This window comes from Hippoglossus stenolepis, chromosome 18 (assembly GCF_022539355.2).
Source record: "Hippoglossus stenolepis isolate QCI-W04-F060 chromosome 18, HSTE1.2, whole genome shotgun sequence".
NCBI classification, from domain to species: Eukaryota; Metazoa; Chordata; class Actinopteri; order Pleuronectiformes; family Pleuronectidae; genus Hippoglossus; species Hippoglossus stenolepis.
Genome location: NC_061500.1, coordinates 10,088,798 through 10,108,830, shown reverse-complemented (window position 1 = coordinate 10,108,830; position 20,033 = coordinate 10,088,798). Strand labels below are relative to the sequence as shown.

Below are 20,033 nucleotides of genomic sequence, written 5' to 3'. Positions count from 1 at the left end.
TTCCTCTCTAATCCTCTATTTCCCCTTTTTGTCTCTGTCTCATCCCAGCATTTCCTTCCTAACCTCTGGTTCTCACTCTGTCTCCATCGCCGTCCCTTCTTTCCATTCTCTCCTCCCTCCCTTCTTCCTCGTCTCACTCCCACTCTCACTCTCACTTCTTTCTCTCAACCACCCCCCACTCTCCCCTTCCCTCTCTTCTTTCCTCTCTCTATCTCTCAACAGGACTGTCAGCCCTGAGGCGAGTCTCAGCCATCACTCCTCTTCATTTATTAATACCTGTACTCATACAGCCCATCACACACAGCTGCCTCACATCTCTGTCCGCTGTTCTCACGCGCTTATACACGCGCACACACACACAAGCGCGTCCACTTGCCGACTGCACAAATGTCCCGGAGGATGCAAGAAGCCCAGTGTGTCCACACACTCACACCAGCTTACTGTGCAGGAAAATGCCCTTTGTAAAAGGACAGGGAGCATCAATCTCCCAGCTGCGTCAGCCTACAGTTTAATGCTCTTTTTCTACTTCTGCTTTTCCCACCACATTTAATTGCACTTTATTGCACTCATAATTAATCTTAGGTCATAATTGCAGCACATTCGTTGCTGGTTATACTGATTGCTTGTGTAGTTTATCAAATGTACCTTTTCCCTCTCGACACAATATTGAATTATTTCAATTATTTTAATCAGTAGCCTTTGTTAGTCTTTGCAACAAAATGTGCATCGGGTCAATAAAAAGTACCGAGGTAAAGTAAATGGTTGTTTCAGCTGAAACACACAGGGAACCAGCTCCTAATTCTGTTGGATCACTGCCTGATTTTAAAGCAGAGACAGAGAGATAAAGCTGTGATTCCCTGTGAAGGCTGCAGTTTTATGAGGGGTCTTAAAGGTATAGTGTTTTTCTAGACACATCAGTCCCAATCAGCGTCGCGCAGCCCTTAAAGAATATGCAGCATGATACCAATATAAGCAGAATAATCAACAGGAGAGGGACAAACATTCTAATGGGTGCTTTATTTCACAGCCCTATGAAAACTGTGCAGGGTTGTCAGTAATGTAAGTATAACACAAAGTGTAAAAGATAAAGAAAATCATTCAGTCAATGAAACAAAGGGAAATTTGGTACCGAAATGTTGCATCTCTCCGCGTAAGTCTTTACACTCCGAGGATAATTTTGGCATTTTGCATGCGAGATCCTAAAGATGCTTGAATGTAAACTGTGGTTGTTTGTGCACATGTGCGTGGCACCGAGGTGGACTGGTACTCTTGACTCGCAGCTGTTCCCCTGAGCTTCCCTATGCAGCTATATATAGCTCTTCTTATGGTGTAATGATGCACTGAGGACGAGGTTGGAGGGCAGTGACATTGAAAGCATTTTGACTCATGTTTTGCAGAGATGTGAATTGTGGAGATGATGAACTGCTGCTGCTGTGTTTGTGTCTGTCTGTGTGTGTGTGTCTGTGTGCGGCTGTAGGTGTGAGGGCGACATGTGCTCGTGCGCCTGGTGTGTGTTGCAGGCTCGTGCATGCATATGTATGTGGCTCAGCTCTGCTCTTCCTCCTGTAATTGTGCAGACCTGTGTTCGAACCACCTGCTGTTACGAGGGTATGCTTTTCTCTGCCAGCATCAGGAATGTTTATGAAGCAGAGAAATTGGCCTCCTCTCACTTCAGGTGCGCTCAGCGCCACCTGGAGGCCGCCGCGGTTAGCGCCACAAGAGTTTTGGCTCCCTCATGACTGTTTAGCTCTGCCCATGAGTAACTGTGGAACTGACCATTTTATTGAATTTGATGATCCATTACGGCTCAAATGGAGGTCCGGCTCCCTCAGGGCAAAGGAGATATTGCATAGGCAGCAGGGTAATCACAAGGAGATTACAGTACCTGCTGACTTTATTGTCAGTCTGATATATATAAACCAAGGTGGTAAGGAGCTTTATAGATTAAAAATATACATCAGTGAAGCCGTGTTGGTAGTTAATGATGTCCAGCCCGCCCACTGGTATATAGATTGCAATAACGCCCCAACAATTACTCCTCTATGATTAAAAAAAGAGAAGAATGCATGATGAACTATGCCTGAGCTGTGTAATAAAGAGAGCTGTGCATATGTAAACATGTAGTCACCACAATCAGTCATGAACAAATGAGGATTTATATCTGCAATAAGGAGCCTACATGGGAAATGATGAAGATGATCAACGCAAAGGCTTTTACGAAGACACATTTTTAGTGTGGCCTCTAAATTGGTGTTTGGAGAATTGTACTTTTCGTCTGTCATGGCACTTCCTGAAAGACTGCATTCACATTGTACATTTGTTTTTCCAATAGATTTGAATTATTAGTTTATTTCATCTGAAGTTTGACATAAATAAATGGAATTTTGTTTCAATTCAAGTGTCAGTTTAAATATGTTAACGGTTGTCTGAAGGTTAATTCTCATACAGTTTGTTTTACAGTGCCGGTTCATGTTGCCATTTGATTTGTTTTTATGATACTCAGAGATGATCATGATCAGCTCACAGTCGCCACACAGGAGATCTAAACTCCCTGCACTGCTTCCTTCTCTCTGTGCTCTCATGATTTAAACCTTTGCCGTCCTCTGTCCCCAGTGAACACCTATCATGTTCCTTCTCCTTCTTCCTCCACGGGGAGAGCAACGTGTGCACGAGCGTGGAGATCGCCCAGCACCAGCCCGCGTACCACATCACAGAACACCACATCCGTCTTGTGCAGACCTCCATTACGCCAGTGCAAGGTAACACCACAAAGCCATTGTTTTCCTCTAGGGTTTATGTGCACAGCAACAAAACTGTGAACGATGTTCAGTGAGAATGCACTGCAATGAAGTACAAGCAGATATGTGTTACACTAGTGATGAACAAGTGTCGCATTGTCCAAACATGACATGTAATTGTCAAATTAGCAGTAGTGGAGGATAAATTCATAACAGTAAATGCATTGAGAAAGATACAGATTATTATTACTATGCATATATATTAATAAACTGTTACAGTTGGTCAAAGTGAGGATAACTTTACCTCTAGAAAGGTTTGATGAATTACAGTTCTTCATGTTTTATGCGCTTGTATGTTTAATACAATATTTTTTCAACAAACTAAAAGTGACCATAACTATTGAATACATACGGTATAATGTGTAAAGGAAAAAGTACAATATTGTGTAATGATAATAATGATAATAATAATAATGTATTTCAAAAGCACATCTAAACAAGGTTACATGAACGAAACAAGATCAAACAAAACAAAAGTATTAAATAGAGTGGAACAAGAATAGAAAATATCTTTAAGAGTAAATAAGCTTATCTCTTATTTTTAATTGGCCACTTAATAACAAACATATTAAATAATGTAAGTTTATTGAAAAGTTAAAGGAGCCCTCTGAAAACTCTTGCTTGTCTAGATGTAATTGAAATCTTTAAGGTGAACCAGCACCAGAAACCCTTCAAGTGTGTTTTCTCCATCTGCAGTGATCCTGAGTCCGTACGGTCTGAGTGGCACTCTCACCGGTCAGGCCTACAAGATGAGTGACCCGGCCGTACGGAAGCTGATGGAGGACTGGAGCTACTTCTACCCCATGGTGCTCCAGCAGAAAGAGGGAGGCGGAGAGAAGGAGAAAGAGGAAACAAGTCAGGCCTACGGTCGCAACAGTCACGTGGCTGTGGAGGTCATCGTAGGTAAGGAGAAAGTCAACATGTTCGGTGTGGAACATAACAAATGCATCTCCAGTAGCAGAATTATGTTCTGAACGTTACACTGTGTGATTGCACAGCAGTTGCAGAGTGATAAAAGCCCATTAGACCACAGTGGTGTTGCTCTGCTAAAGCAAACACTAAGGGATCAACATCACATGGATTACCCTCGGTCTCCATGTGGACTCTGGCAGATTGAGCTGATGTAGCAGTGTATGGGCAGCTATTGAAATGTACCTCTGCTGCAGTGATCCTTTTAGTCTTTTAGCACGTCTCAGAGAGGAAAGGAGGAAATGACTGCACGGGGGGAGAGGAGAGAGGAGGGGAGACGGAGAGGAGCGATAGGGAAGTCGTTGTAGAAGCCGCAGGGAGTTACTTTAACAGCTTTGTCTAATCAGTCTGATCCCAGAGCATTGGTTTGACCTGATTATAATCAAAACTCCCATGGATACCAGTGGCTTTTACATCTAAAGAGGAAAGCCTGTCTGGATGTGCTGCCTGAAACTGGAGTCGAGATGTGAGTGTAAAGGGATTTAAGATCATATGTTTTATATGAGCAGTAAGTGTGTGATCACATCAGTGGATAAGGAGCTAATCCATAGGATATACGAAATTATATAGCTGCTGCTATATCAGGAATGTCTGGTTCACATATCATTTCTTCAGCAAAATATGAATAGATAGAGAGATTTGGGAGGGTGTTGATATCTTTAAGTGCAATAAAAACAACTTAAAGAAATAACCTATTTTGACAGTTTAAATAAATCTTGGGAGTTAAAAGTGAGCAGCGACCATCCTCTTGTTTTATAATCACAAATAAATCTCCTCTCTTTTATCTTCCTAGGTGGAGTGAGGATGACCTACCCAGCTGCTTTTGTGCTGGTTGCCCAGGGGGACCTACCGGTGGAGCAGCCTCCACCTGTTCCTGCGGCTCAGGGCCTCAGCAGGGAGTCGAACCACTGCAGCGTGCCGCTCACGCCGCCAACGTCCCCGGAACAGCCCTGCTCCGGTAACAGAAACGCACACATAGAACATTAAATACCACATTATGCAGATTTATTGACATATAGACACATCACAGAAAAAGGTACCTGAAATGCATTGATTTAAAGATATTTTATTAAGTAAATCTTCGTTGAAATGTTTGAAAAATGATTTGTCCAATGTTATATATGTTGTGTTCTTTTGTGTATTTACATCATCCATTATGTTTCCAAAAATGTTCAAATCCAGTAAAGGAAAATTACATAAAACATCATTTCTGTTCCACCTTTTATCGTTTCAGCGGACAGTGGCTTTGTGACCTCTGTCTCCAGTGTTCACACAATGGACAGCAGCATGGGGGTCGCTAGCGTCAGCCCAAAGCATTCTGGGAAGAAACTCACGTGTCAGGTGGTGCATCAGGCCTGGAGGGAGTGCTACCTCAGCCAGCCTCAGCATGTGTACGTTTAACCATTACCAAGTTTGTCTATTCTGTTTGGTGCGTTTATCGCTGAAGTGCGGCGATTTCAGTCGAGCCGCAGCCCTCATGGATCTGTTTGTTCCCCGCAGACCGAATCCACCATCTGACTCGACGCCTAAGAAGGAAGTGCCAAATGGAGTTACCACATGGGACTTCAATGATCTGGGAGCGAGAGCGCCCTGCAGCTGCTCCAGGTAGAACAGAGCTGCAGCCAAGCTGTTCGATATCAGCGTCATGTGTACAGTATCTGAGCCCGGATTTCATGTTCATCCCAAAAGAAATAGGTTTTGATAAAAGGCCTTTCAAATCCTGGATGCTCCAATGAAGAGATGTTCAAGGATTTTAACTTTTTCAAGCAATGCCAACATAACATACAGTCTTCAGAAATATGTAGATGTCAAGATTAGTCGTATTTTTGATGATAGCAATATAATTGATAAGTGGTAATGGCCCTGCAGCATGTTTGAGCATCTTCAAACATAGGATCACTCTGAGATTAATTAAAATCAAAGACTGTCAATGTTCTGCACAAAAGAGTCAAAATCCTGTATTTTGAAAATTATTTTTTTATAAGAAAGATGAGCTCAACCTGTTATTTTTTTTTAATGACCAGTAAAAAATGTAAGTAGGAGATTTTGCAGCTCAAGGACTCCCATTATTCTGATAATGAAGCAAAATCGCTTCTAATAGCTAATCTTTTTGAAGACTTTTATGATTAGAAGAAGGCTCATTATGAACATAAATAACACATTTGTTTAAAACAAGACTCTTCATTTTGATTGTAATCTTGGGTAATTTTCTTGACTTTGCTACAGGGTGAGGCAGCAGAAGCTAAACCTGACCAACACATCCAGTGCCAACACCCAGACCAGTGCCAACCCCACTCAGTCCTCCGGCCCGTCATTATACCCTCCCTCCCTGCCCAAACACAAGACAAGTGAGAAGACAGAAAAGGCGGACAAACAGTCCAAGAGGCCAGCCATGATCTCCTTCCACCACCGTCTATCTATCACGCAGGACTCCCCCCTGGAACAGGACTCACCAGGAGGGCCCCAGCTCGGGGGTCTCGTGGCGCTGGAGCCATCCATGGAGCCTCTGGCCGTGCTGCCGACTTGCAAGTATCCCAAAACGCTCTCCAGGAAAGCTGCAGAGTCCCTCCTCCATTCACCGATGTCTCCGCTACCACCCACGCTCAGCCCGCACCCCCGGGTGCAGGACCCAGAGGTTCTGGACGGGCCTGTGGATATGTCTGTGTGTCCAGACGGAATGTCAGGTCTGGGGCTGATTAGCAGCGAGACAGCTGTGTATACAGCTCTGCTGAGGCAGAGGGAGAGTGGAGCTGCCTGGTGGAGAGGCTTCAGGACGCCCAGAACTGATAAGACTGACTGCAGACCCCCCGAACTCCCCGCTGATAAATTAGAGGAAGTGAAGACGGAGGCATTCACGGAAGGAGCTCCGCTAAAGAGGTAGGAGAGACATGACAGGAGTGTTAAGGTGCAGTTGATAGAACAACAATGAAGGAGCGGAGTAGCCAAGAATATAGATAGAGATCCAAGGCTTCTGGAAATACGGAGCTAAGACTCATCCAATGACGTTATTCTAGAAATATGCTTGAGAAAAAAATTTTAGGAAACTAAACAGAAAAAACGAATTCCTACTGCTAACACAGACTGAGTGATCACATTTGTCTCTTTGTTTTCTCCAGACTATACACACAGACTTTCAAGAGGTTTAAAATCTCCGAGGACAGGGTGAAGGAACACATCCACACTTTGGGGCTGTTCCAGCAGCCGGGTGTGGAGACACTGCGCGAGCCCGGGGAGGATCCCTACGACTTTAAGGAAGGAGACATCGAGTACACTTTCTCCTCTTCCAAACGGTTAAAGGGCCAAGGACGAGAACCCAGCAAAAAGGCCAAGGTAGAAATACACACGCAGTCACAGAGATTCAGAAAAGAATGATTAGATCTATTATTTTAGTATGGATCACATGATTATTTTTATGTGAAGCTGCAGTGTTGTCATAGTGATGAACCCACAGAGAAGTATCACCTGCATTTCTCCTCAGAACTATGGATCTTTACGGTGACTCTCAGCTCATTGTTTTGGTTTTTCAACCCACAAGAGTTTGTGCACGACAAAAAAACGAGAACTAAAAGACACTGAATATTGGATCTAACGTTAGCCAGCTGCCCAAGCACGCAGCAAATGCATTTTAATGCTGCTTGATGTAGAAACCAACAACTATATGCTAACACATTAGCCACCTTAACTTAAAAAGTGATGATAGTGTGTCAGAGTTGTGTTCACAGTTTATTTCTGATGCCCTCAAGTGGCTAAAAACATCATATATCACAGCTTTAAATTTGAATGCTCATGACACATTTAGGATTCTATAAAAAAATGTCCTGAACTGAACTGATAATATTCCTTTTTTATTTCTCACCAGGGAGAAGAAATCACCAGCAATGGAGTGCTGCCTGATGGGAAAGACGCTATGTCCATTTTTAACTCGGCACCAAAATCAGGTGAGACACAGTCATCATATACATTTTCAACAGGAAACTAAATGAAATCCATATTTCAGAGCGGGATGTTTTACATTAAACTGTTTGTCTCAAGATGTTTGTGATGCTGTAGATGAATCGAGTCAGGACGACGCAGCTGCCAAAGCGAATCCTTCTCTGACCAGAGAAAAAGATCTGGTGGTGAACATCTCTGATCTCGACAACATCTTTGATGAAGACGAGGAAGAGCTGGGGGTGAGACATCAGAGTTTATGTATATTATAGAGCCACATGACTTAAATATGAGCGGCTGCACTAATATTAGGTCTTAGTATCATTTAAAAGTTTAATATTCTGAAGCAGTGAAGATCCTCTAATGTTGTGTGTAATAATTTGTAGACTGTTTACCCCAACCAGCACTCAACAAAGCAGCCGCTGTCGACTGAAGATCGCCCTCATGGGAAGGAGGGGAGAGTCGCAGTACCTTATCCATCAAGTGAGTCACACTGATGCATATTCAGTTGCTCTCGATTAAATACATTTTAGTCACAGTTTGTATTCACAGCCACTGTATTCATACTTCCATGTGTGGTTATATTTATTGGGAAATACAAGTTACAAACTCTTAATCCTATTAAACCTCCGTGAACCTCTTTTTTTTTTTGGTCTCTCCTCCCCGTCTCCTCATCTCGGTGTGTCTCTCCTTTCAGCAGTAGCAGACCTCCAGCGAATGTTTCCCACCCCGCCCTCTTTAGAGCAGCACCCGGCCTTCTCCCCCATCACGACGTATCGTGACACCCCGAGCCAAGAGCCACCCGCACCCAGCGGAGCAGCCGACCACCTGCCCATTTTAGCCGCCATGCACCTCAATGAGTACAGGATGGAGATGGATGAGGGCATGGCCAGCCCCAGGCAGGAGGATATCAAGGTGAGGAGGGGCTAATTATCAACACATAAAGCAGCAGACTGAGCTTTGTGCATCACACGTTTTGAGAGAAAATTACACTACTACTCTGATTATTAAAAAATCCATAGATCTATGTCATGAAGGGGAAGTCAGTACAAGTGCTTGTTGACCGAGCGACTGGTCAGGCTCTTCATGTTGGAATCGTTTCACTGATACCTGAACCTGACTAATTAACTCTCTGTGTGTTGTGAGTCAGACACCTGCACTGACTGCAGGCTCTGTGAGCTGGGAGATGCTAATTATAGTCGACTGCACTTAGTGGACAGCATTAGGTGCATCTGTGCTTGTTAACACACGGAAAACAAGCTCCTCCAAACAACAGGCATCTTTAACTCAACATGTGAAACATGCAAACAGGACTTGATCTTGATTTGAAAATCTAATTGATGACATTTTAGAGAAACATTGAATTTGTCTGTGAAATGATTTAACATTTTGCTTCAACATTATTCAATTCAAGACTTTTTTTGAGAAAAAATAATGCGACAATGAACTTATTGAGTATTATTTATATTATGATGAAGGTATAATTGATATTCATATTTATATGAAAGGGAAAGGTAATATAAGATTTTTCTTCTTCCTGCTTTTCTGTTCATAGAATGTGTCTTTAGTGTATAATTTGTTTTGGGATTTAACCGACTTGAACAAATTGAACAGAATAACCAAAATAAATAAATGACTGAGGAGTACAGCTTGAAAAGAAAACTACAACATTGGCTTTATCGCTTGTGTAATCAAGCCATGAGCTGCTTATTGCTCTGCCATAGAGCTCCATGTGCACCAGTGAGCTTCAGTGTTTCACTGGGTGCAGTTTACTTTCTTGTTGACTATCGTAGTGATATTCCATACACACCCCCTGCTACTGTAAATAGTAACTAGAGCAACAAATGTATTAAGCTGCTGCTGAAAATAGTCCCCACAAAAAAATGATGTCACAACTTTATTTTGATTTGTGACAGTGACAGCGAGATTAGCACTAAACGGCCTCTGGCACACAACTCGACTCGTGCTCGGTTCTGTATCATGCATCGTGTCTCTTTGTAACTGAAACACAAACTTATATTTTTCCCTCCAGCCACAAATAGGCTCCTCCATGTTTGCTCCACTGTCCTGCCTACCCAGCCAGACTCTACCACCACTCAAGATTCCTGACCAGTGTTACTACCGTCCATCCTGGGCCCTAATGCCCAAAATGGAGCATTTCCCTGCAGTCATGCATCCCCAGAATAACCCTTTCATCAAGGATGGATACACGTGAGTTGTCAGCAATCACGAGCAGAACAACTCATAATCTCATCATGTCATTATCTTTAAAGCTTTTATAAATGTTGTGCAGGAGTATGTGGTTTCTGAAGGATGAATGTGTGATTTTTTAGCCTCTTTTGAGAGTTGCAGTGCTCTGAGGATTTTGCTCTGTTCAGGTGTAAAGCAGCATCGTGACCTTTAAAGAGCCGATCGCCAGAGACTTACAATAATCTTCTTTCTCTATCTGACGATTTGTGTTTGTTTCCTTTTATTGTGCGTTTTCCAGAAACGTCCCCAGCGTCAACACCCTCACAGACCAGGAGTATGGCCAGATGAGCGGCAACACTGCTTCTGTGGGCACCACCGTTGGCATCCTCCCATCTCCTGCCACTCCCCGCTTCTCCGTGCCCACGCCACGCACCCCTCGCACGCCGCGGGGTATGAACGCTGCGAGCTCTGGGCACGGCTCGGTGAAGCAGGACGGTACCGAGCTTAGCTCACCTGCCTCCACCCCCTCCACCAGCATGCCTCTCAGCTCTGTCGAGCCCCAAGCCCGGCCAGGACCCTCCCTGCCTGAGGCCCACAGCCTGTACTCTATCTTGCTCCTGTCAGACTCCGTCCTCAATGTCTTCAAGGATCGCAACTTTGACAGCTGCTGTATCTGTGCCTGCAATATGAATGTCAAAGGAGCAGATGTGGGGGTGTACATCCCCGATTCCACCTGCGAAGATCAGTACCGTTGTATGTGTGGCTTCAGTGCCATCGTGAACAGGCGGCTGGCCCACGGCACGGGCCTCTTCCTGGAGGACGAGCTGGATATTTACGGTCGGACTTCTGAGGTGGGCCGGGCAGCCGAGAGGAGGCTGGCTCTTTGCCGGCGGGACCCAACGATGAGAGACCCCAGGGCCAAGCGGCCTCAGGACGCGGCGCCGGCATCGCCATCGGTCATGATTCTTCTGCAGGAGCAGTGCTCCCAGCCCATCTCCTCCCTGACAGCACTGCACCTCCCTCTCAGCTGTTCCTGTCACGGCCGCAAGGGGGCACTGCTGCAAAGCTGGATGTCTGAGAAGCAGTGGGCAGACGGGAGTGATGCCTGCGTGGAGTGTTACAATGCCTTGGAACAGGGGCTGCAGTACGTGGATAACCCCACAGGAGGGAAAGTAGATCCAGCTGTTGTCAGAAGTACAGCTCTTCACTCCTGGCCACACACTAATGGTAAGAAGCTTAACTGCCATGGAAGGGATCTGAATAACATCTGCCACCAACTACCATAAGTCAACCACTGATTTACTGATCATAAACTGTTTGATGTGTGTGTGTCTCCACAGTGGTGGACATGAGCAAGTTGTCGTCCCAGGATATGGTTCGTATGCTGCTGTCCCTGCAGCCTTTCCTGCAGGACGCCATCCAGAAGAAGAGAACAGGACGGACCTGGGAAAACATCCAACACGTTCAAGGCCCGCTCACCTGGCAGCAGTTCCATAAGATGGCTGGGAGAGGTTCCTACGGTGAGCCAGTACACACACTTCCCTTACAGTCGCAGGGACGTTGTCAGGTTGCAGCAAACTAAAAATATCCTTATTTCTACTTTGCAAAGGTTCTGAAGAGTCCCCGGAGCCCTTACCCATCCCTACGGTGTTACTGGGCTACGACCGAGAGAGGGAGTTCTTAGCGTTGTCCCCTTTAGCATTACCATTCTGGGAGAAGTTGCTACTGGAGCCGTACGGTGGGCAGCGGGACGTGGCCTATCTGGTGCTGTGCCCCAACAGCCCCTCTCTGCTGGCCGCGGCCCGGGCCTTCTTCCAGGAGCTCAGCGCTGTTTACGAGGTAGGTCATTTTGGAAACACACATTTGGAACATCCCGATGAATGTTTATTGTGATTGACGTCTTTAATGAGAGAATTAACTGTTATCTTGACTTTGTTCCCAGACCTGCCGCCTTGGGAAGCACCGTCCTCTGGCCAAGGTTTCCAGGGAGGGTCTTGTGCGTGTGGGGGAGGACGTGGAGCCGGAAAAGCTGGAGGAGCTCGATGTGGAGCAGTGGATGACTGGACCCTGGGCTGGACAGCAGCACAATGACAACCTCAGCAAACTTAAACTCTATGCTTACGCCTGCAAGCAGCAGCTAGGTGAGAATATTTACGTTTTCTTTTTTCCATTATTAGTGTGTAGATATTAACGTATATAAAATGCTTTTAATGAGTAATTATTTTAGATTTGTATTTACACAGTGCTGTTTTGCATTTAGAGACCAGAAGACAATATTGTGTTCTGCAGGAGCAACTAAATACTAGAAAACTGTGTATTGTGTTGTCATCCTTCATGCCCTACCCACTTCTGTTACATGTAAACTGATGAAAGAGATGTTGATCCTTCTCTCAGGTCCCCAGCTCTCAGCTCTGCCTCTGGACAGCAGTCTCCTGCTGCCTCCCAAAGTCCAGCCTCCCATAAACAACACGTCCTCAGTCCAGCCTGCCTCGTCTGGCCAGACTCAAGCCTGGGCTCCTGAAGGAGAGCAAGCTCAAGGTCCTGTCAGCTCAGCAAGCGCTCCGACCCCAACTGGAGCGACCTCAGGCCCGACAGGGGAGACGACTCAAGGAGGAACCAGCGACTCGAAGGGGTCTTCTAGCGCCACGCCACCAGCTAACACACCAGCAGAACCCCCTGAGCTGTAAGACCTGAGTTATCGCTGGAAATGACCTGATCTCACTTATTGCTCCTCACGCCTGAACTAGTGCGACTTCTCTCTTCTCTTGCTCTCTTCCAGAACCGCAGAGCAGGCTCGAATCGGCATCCCCACCCTGGCCGACTCAGTGGACAGCCATGCCAACCCACCAGCTGTTGTCATTTACATAGTGGATGCTTTTCTCAGCTCAAGTGCAGCGAGAGGTGAAGGCGGAGAGGAAGAGGAGGGCGACGAGGTAGAGGCCGGTAGCATTTGGCTACTTGGGCTCCTTCGCTGTTACACAGAGATGCTCCAGACTTTGCCTGAGGTGATGAGACCTGCACTGGTGCTACAGGTACGAACACTCTTAGATCCACACCGGATTGGATTGAACAGAAGTTGCTCTCGCTCTTGAGATCATCACAATCTTTTCTTTACGTCTTTTGCCTTTACTTTATGCAGGTGGTGCCATGCCAGTATCTTCTGCAGCCAGCCAGTGGGGAGAGTCACCTGTACCTGCAGCACCTGCGCTCCATGGCCTTCTCTTGTTACTCCCAGTGCAGACGTCTGCTGCCCCAGCAAACACACATCAAGTCCCTGACTGGCTTTGGACCAGTGTCCACTGTCAACTCTGTGCTTAAAGGTCCAGAGGCGAGTATACAAAACTTGGATATGTCACATCATTGTATGCGTATAAACTAAAAATCATTGCTCACACTTTGTTCTTTTCCTCCTCCAGCATCCGAGCCCGCTGCAGCTCTACACGGCCCCGTTCATCCTCGGTCCGACTCGTCCCAAGCAGCCAGAACAAGGAGAGATATGGGCAGAGATCCCTCCCAAATACAACGTCCTCTATGTAGGATACTGCCTATCACATGACCAGCGCTGGATCCTGGTATCCTGCACTGACCAGCAGGGGGAGCTCCTGGAGTCCTGTATCATCAACATTGATGTGCCCAATAGGTGAGTTACGGTTGTTCACAATCTTAATTTTGTGCAACCTTTGCTGTTCTTGCACGACATACGGTTTAATGTTATGACCTCTTATATCTCACATCATTATATTTTTCTCCTCAGAGCGCGACGTCCGAAGGTTTCAGCGAGGAAGATGGGACTGCAGAAGCTGTGGGAGTGGTGTATTGGCATCATCCAGATGACCTCACTGCCGTGGAGGATTGTGATTGGTCGATTAGGCAGACTCGGGCACGGGGAGCTAAAAGGTGAGTGATACAATTTCTTGAGAAAACTCTTGTGGATAAATTATTAGTTTATTATCTTCTTTTAAATTGTTTTATAGTTGTTCTATCCACTTTATTATTGTCATTTAATGTATTGATGTCTCTTAACAGATGAAATTAGCTGGGGAACGATTCAGTAAAAGACTTTTCACCTCCCTCTCTCTTTCTCTACCAGACTGGAGCTCGCTGCTCGGGGAACACTCCCTCCATTCAATAGGGCGCCAGCTGAGGGAGGCTTGTCGCATGTGTGGGATCTCAGCTACCGAATCTCCCAGCATTCTCAGCGCCTGCCTGGTAGCCATGGAGCCACAGGGCTCCTTTGTCATCATGCCTGGTTAGTAATCTGTCCACTTTGTCTGTCTTACAAGACGATTAGAACTGTGATCTTTGTGGTCATAACTACGTTGATATAAGTATTAGATCTTACTGTGCACTAGTTAAGTATCACGTTAGCACAACAGTAACACAGTAACCTGACCTGTGTTTCTGTGTGTGTGTGTCTAGATGCAGTGACCATGGGCTCAGTGTTTGGACGCAGCACAGCTCTGAACCTGCAGACGTCACAGCTGAACACACCTCAGGATGCTTCCTGTACTCACATCCTCGTCTTCCCTACTTCTGCCACCACCCAGCTGGCACCCAGCTCCTACCCTACAGAGGACAATAATGGTAACGTTTAGCAGGATCATAGTCAAACTGTGGTTGTCTCTTGAGATCCTGGTTTTAAAATGGTTTGGATATTATTTTGTACCAGCAGGGGGCATCTTTGTGCCATTTGTTCCATTGTGCAGGGAACTAAAGATGTAGTATTAATTGTATCAGTGAGAAATGACCCTAGCCTGGATAGGTGTCATTATTGATGACCAGCATTAACAACTGGGGCTGTGTTGACACTGTTCTTTCTGTGTTCCGTCCCTCAGATGACATGTTTGATCTGCCTTTCCCCGACGAGCTGGAGAACGACATCGGCCACGACATGATGCTGATCACGGGGAACCTCCACCCTTCCCCCAACACCTCCCCCGTGCCCTCGCCCGGTTCTCCGTCCGGGATGGGAATGGGATCCCACTTCAATCACACCAGGGTGAGTCAGTGATTGGTGTAAACTAAGAAATCGTCCTGCAGTTGTAGCAAATGACACCGAGTAACAAAGCAACAAGGATGGTATGTCCACACTCGCACATTCCATACGGGAAAAAAACGAGTGTATTTATGCATTTCACCATTAAATCGTTGCTTTTAACAATTGTGGGATTTTCAGCTGCTCTGTCTCTGCACAGGAGAGAAGTGAGATACTGTTTTCATAAGATCTGGTTGTGTTACTTAATAACACAGATTTCACAGAGTTTGATTATAAAAATAATAATAGCATATATTATAATAGCACTTTTTATTGGAACTCAGACGTCATGATTTGACGTTTAGACCTTTTTGGCCTCCTTGTTGCTTATTATAGGTGTAATCTGGTGGAACAACAATGCATACTTCTCTGCGGTCTTTATTGCCACTCAACACTTCACCTCATCAAACCAGAATCTGAATTTGAGCCGTGACAAGTATAATAGATGCAGAGGAATTTGTCTCGGAGGCACGAGGGGAAGACAGAGCTGTGCTGACAACCTATAATACATCACGTTTGATACGGCTCTGACAAAGTGTAGTTGTACATCAGTTACTTATAGGTCGAACATGTGAGCTCCGTGTGCCTCTGTGTTTCATTATCACATTGAGCTGCAGGCAGAAAATTAATTAAAAAAAATAATAGAAATTTGTCAGTCAAAACCATTACTTTCTTGTTTAAATGAGGGTGCTGTAGCTGTATGTATAATTTTAAAACTATACTTTACAGTACGATGCTATATTTCTTTTTGATTTACAAGGATTGCATACTTTAAACGGAGAATGTATGACGTAGGTTCAGCTCAGACCGCAGGTAGTTCTGGTGAGCTAACGACTTCAGTGAATTCATTCCTGTGTGTTTACAGAGCCAGGGAGAGCGCCTGCTGTCCAGGGACAATCCACCGGAGGAGCTGAAGCAGCAGCCACTGGCTCTGGGTTACTACGTCTCCACTGCACAAGCAAACGGACTCCCTCACTGGTTCTGGGCCTCCTGCCCTCAGGCTGAGAGTCAGTGTCCGCTCTTCCTCAAGGTACTCGCAGTGCTGCATGTGTGTGTGTGTGTGTGTGTGTTGGAAGGGATAAAAAAAAAAAAACATATATAGGGACACATCTGCTTCAAAATGTAACATTGCATTGTACCTCTTCACTTCAGGCGTCTCTCCACCACCATATCTCCATCACCCAGTCAGATGAGCTGGTGACAGACAAGAGTAAGAGGACCCCTCACCCATTAGATTCAAAGACCACCTCTGATGTGCTCAGGTAAATATTTAACACATATTACCCCCTCAGACTTCTGCTGTACAGCATTGCTGGTGAATGGGTAGTGGATTGTGAGGGATTTGAATTCAGCCTGATTCTGTAAATGTCCCTCTTTGGTCTTTTGTTGCATCTTTGTCTCACGTTTTTTGAACTTTCTTTTGATCCATACATTTGCTGTGTTTGTAAAGCCCTTTGGCTCAACTCCTGTTATACATAAATATGACTTGACACGACAGAAAATGATTACTTTATAATTATTAACCAAGAAAATGAATATGGAGTAGATGTATTATACTTAAGAATCTTTAGAATATAAATATTTGTCCTTGATTAAATTGTATATTTTCCAAACACAGGTTTGTATTGGAACAGTACAATGCCCTCTCCTGGCTGACGTGCACCCCTGCCACCCAAGACCGCCAATCCTGCCTGCCTGTCCACTTGGCTGTGCTGATCCAAATGTACAATGCCATCCTGAACATGCTTTAGCCAGTGGAGACTTGAAGGACATCTGTAGGGGACTGACGGTTTATTCCCTCCGTGCCTACACTTCCTCCCACGAGGCACCAGAGAGCACCAGAACTCTTCTGTTGTTTGTGGGTAGAAATACATTTCTAATGGCCAAAAAAAGGACAGGGCACGTCAGACTCTCCCGGGGCTGGCATGTAATGAAAAAGAAAAGTGAAATGCTTCGAACAATAAGTTTGGGTTCAACGCGGCTTCGGTGGAAATCCAGTTTGTACCTTCAAAACTGACGCTGTGCCAGTTATGGTGCTTTCTGAGGAAGAAACAGACGGATGTGTCCAACTGTGCCCGTTGTACTGACATATCACAACGTTAACTCTCTGCTGATCAAAGCAGCGTCACGTCCCACACGGGCGACACATCTCAGTGGCATTTTGAAGCATCTGTGGATGACAAGAGACGACAGTGTCTGATTCTCGCCTGTGCAAAGGGGACGTCGGTGCAGGGCCACATTAACTCCATGTTGTACAACCAGCAAAATGGCATGACAACACACGCCCATGGCTTTGTTACATCAATGTCGCATTAATGTTTTTACATGTTTTTGTACAGAGCTGCACTGTTGAGCTTCTTGGGACTTGCAGTCGGTCGATGAACCTCTTACCTTTACTCTGAACAGGGCAAACGTCCTCATTTACTCCAAAGAGGGAGCATTTGATAATGGCACTTTTTTCCTCACCTTCCAAAGTGTTGTAGATACGAACACGATGGGAAATATTTGATCAGCTAAGACGCAGATGTGTTGTTTATAATGTATGACATACATTTGCAAAGAATTGAGACTTATTTTTAATATTTAAAACAAGAAAACGAGAAACTTAAACAAGGCCTTTTTTCCCGGTCGACAGTTAATTGTCTTGGGATCTGAAATAAAAATTTGTCATTTTAATGCAATTGTAAAGATGCCATATTTATACAAATTATATCATGTCATAGAATTTGATATGCTATATGTATATACATAAATATATATTACCTCTTCCAAGCAGGCACTTAATGATAAGGCTGGGGGACACAACCATCTCCTTACACACAGTATGAACATTTATCAAAGAAAAATGCATTTGAGTTGTTCTGTCTTTTTTATTTTCTACAGATACTGAACATCTTTTTATTTAAATGTTTAAATTAAACGAACTGATGCAGGAGATACAGTATACTGTATATTTATAAAGTGTTCCTCTTGTGCTAAAAGACTTGAAATAGGCAATAGAAAAAAACATGGTATTTGAACGTTGCAAGGAAATTAAATATTTAAAAATGATGCTTTATTTCATTGGCTCTCCTAAATGATGTCAAGCAAACCATTAGAAAGGCCTGTCTCTCCAGCTCCACCCGGTCTGCTCTTTGTTAGATTCCTAGCATGTTTGTATATACACTTTTCAGCTGTGTTTTTTGGAATTTCTTAAAGCTGTACATTTCATGCTGGTTGGTTTACTTTCAAGTGATCATATCAAAGTATTTTTTTGCTGTGAGCTTTTGATATATATAAATATATATATCTATATATCTATATATATATATATAGTATACAGCGCAAAACCCATTTGATTACAGCCAAGAGGTTGAATTGCCAAGTAAAGTGTACACAAATGTACAGACAAGGGCAAGTTTGCAAAAACAATTGTTACATCTCTCATCACTTTGAATATCAAACAGATCCACTTTACTGGGAGAGATCTGTTACTTTTACACTCTTTTTTAGTAAATTATTAAAACTCTTGAAAATGATGATGTGCTTGGTTTCCTCTTTTAATCCAGAAGATTTAAAAATTCACTCTGATACTTTTTACTGCACTTGATTTGCCTAAAAACAAAACTTTATTTGAACAGGTTATGCCAGATAAAGCAACACAATGCAACTTTAAGTGAGCAACAGCGCCCTCTGCAGCCACACATGGTGACTAACCCTGTAACTAGGTGTTATGTAGCGAAACAGAACAAGGCCTTAAAGGGATAGTTCGCCCATAAATGAAAATGGACTCATTATTTACTCGCCACTGTGCCGATGGAGGTGGTGGGGGAAGTGTTTGAGTTCACAAAACACTTCTGGAGTTTCAGGGGTAAACAGTGATGCAGCCAAATCCAATACAATTAAAGAAAATGGTGGCCGATTCTTCAAACGTAAAAAAAACAACAGAAAAAAAACATTAAGCGCCTCCATACTGCTCCTGTGATGTCATCCAAGTGTCTGTAAGTCCCGACATTCAAATTCTACTCTGAACTGCGTCATTTCCAACATGTTTATAGCCTAAATGTCAGCCGTTATCCTCCTCGTTCACGCATGGATCCTCCTCGTACACGCATGGATCACAGCGATGGATGACACCAGAGCAGTCTAAGTCGTTTTAACTGATCGACAGCTCAGCATTACTCCTGAACTTGCCGGGCCCTGATGTTAGCAGTTTAAACTTCACACAGAAGATCGTGCCCGCTCACCAAAGTTACATCGTGCAAGACCAGACGTTCAGGGTGAGGAGTGGGAATGACCACTCTTCTTGTTCCAAGTAAGAGTACCATCAATTCGAAGCTGCTATTTTAGGTTTCATTGTGTTGCTTTAATTTTCACATTAAAGGTTTCACCCAAAACACACAAAGTCATAAAATTCCAAAATATGAAAATTTGCTCCCTTTACGACAATACTTCTGTTCCCTTTACCCTAAATGCAAGGCCTTTACTTTTAATGCAGTAATTTTACACTGTGGTATTCCTACTTTTACTTGAGGACATAATCTGAATACATCCCCTAACTGTGAAGCATATACAGTATATGGTGGCTGTAAAAAGTCTAAAAGCCGTTAAAGATGGAAAAGGGTCTGTGTTATGCACAAGGTTTGAACCAGGGTCACGTGTAGTAACACAAAATATGATCAGATTATTAATCAAGTCACTTGTAGGGTAGAGTAATTCATTTTAAGATATATAACGTAAGATATATGTTTTTCAGAGACACTAAATTCTGAATACCACTGGAGTACGACAGCTCAGACACGAAATGGTGTGAATACAGGATGCAGCAGGAACAAACATAACATGCCATGCAACAAGCTGAGTGAAGAGAAGCACACGACTGTAATTACACTGCTCTGTCAAAAGGTGTGAACAATTCTCTACCAACGCCTGTCTTCCATTTTGCATCATCCAGAGATCACGTCCCAGGCTTGGTCATGACAATAAGCAATTACACCCTCCATTGTAAATGAGACTGAACATGATATCCTCATCTTTGGAGAGGAGCAATGTTTACTGACTAGTTTGTTGAAGCAATTGAAAATAATGAATCACTGTCACCCAGCTGTTGTTCGTCTTGTTTAACAGGATCA

The 20,033-nt window shown here is 44.2% G+C and overlaps 1 protein-coding gene across 4 annotated transcripts in view; it reads left to right on the top strand.

Moving 5' to 3' along the window:
- The window catches only part of LOC118125622 (mediator of RNA polymerase II transcription subunit 13-like), a 75,471-nt gene extending 57,031 nt beyond the window's left edge, over positions 1-18,440 (top strand). The window contains exons 5-31 of one of the 4 annotated variants that reach the window (XM_035184401.2): positions 2,614-2,759; positions 3,495-3,701; positions 4,561-4,725; positions 5,002-5,158; positions 5,268-5,372; positions 5,994-6,644; positions 6,884-7,097; positions 7,627-7,705; positions 7,800-7,939; positions 8,102-8,180; positions 8,398-8,612; positions 9,730-9,908; positions 10,186-11,114; positions 11,228-11,407; positions 11,497-11,726; positions 11,830-12,028; positions 12,282-12,570; positions 12,667-12,919; positions 13,027-13,215; positions 13,304-13,527; positions 13,642-13,784; positions 13,978-14,136; positions 14,307-14,471; positions 14,723-14,886; positions 15,788-15,952; positions 16,075-16,184; positions 16,541-18,440. In XM_035184401.2, coding sequence (XP_035040292.2) covers positions 2,614-2,759; positions 3,495-3,701; positions 4,561-4,725; positions 5,002-5,158; positions 5,268-5,372; positions 5,994-6,644; positions 6,884-7,097; positions 7,627-7,705; positions 7,800-7,939; positions 8,102-8,180; positions 8,398-8,612; positions 9,730-9,908; positions 10,186-11,114; positions 11,228-11,407; positions 11,497-11,726; positions 11,830-12,028; positions 12,282-12,570; positions 12,667-12,919; positions 13,027-13,215; positions 13,304-13,527; positions 13,642-13,784; positions 13,978-14,136; positions 14,307-14,471; positions 14,723-14,886; positions 15,788-15,952; positions 16,075-16,184; positions 16,541-16,673 — 5,869 coding nt within the window. In that variant the 3' untranslated portion in view covers positions 16,674-18,440. Of the gene's footprint in view, positions 1-2,613; positions 2,760-3,494; positions 3,702-4,560; positions 4,726-5,001; positions 5,159-5,267; positions 5,373-5,993; positions 6,645-6,883; positions 7,098-7,626; positions 7,706-7,799; positions 7,940-8,083; positions 8,181-8,394; positions 8,613-9,729; positions 9,909-10,185; positions 11,115-11,227; positions 11,408-11,496; positions 11,727-11,829; positions 12,029-12,281; positions 12,571-12,666; positions 12,920-13,026; positions 13,216-13,303; positions 13,528-13,641; positions 13,785-13,977; positions 14,137-14,306; positions 14,472-14,722; positions 14,887-15,787; positions 15,953-16,074; positions 16,185-16,540 lie in introns of all 4 variants that reach the window. The other 3 variants (XM_035184400.2, XM_035184398.2, XM_035184397.2) reach the window with 3 other exon arrangements.
- The last annotated feature ends 1,593 nt before the right edge of the window (positions 18,441-20,033 follow it).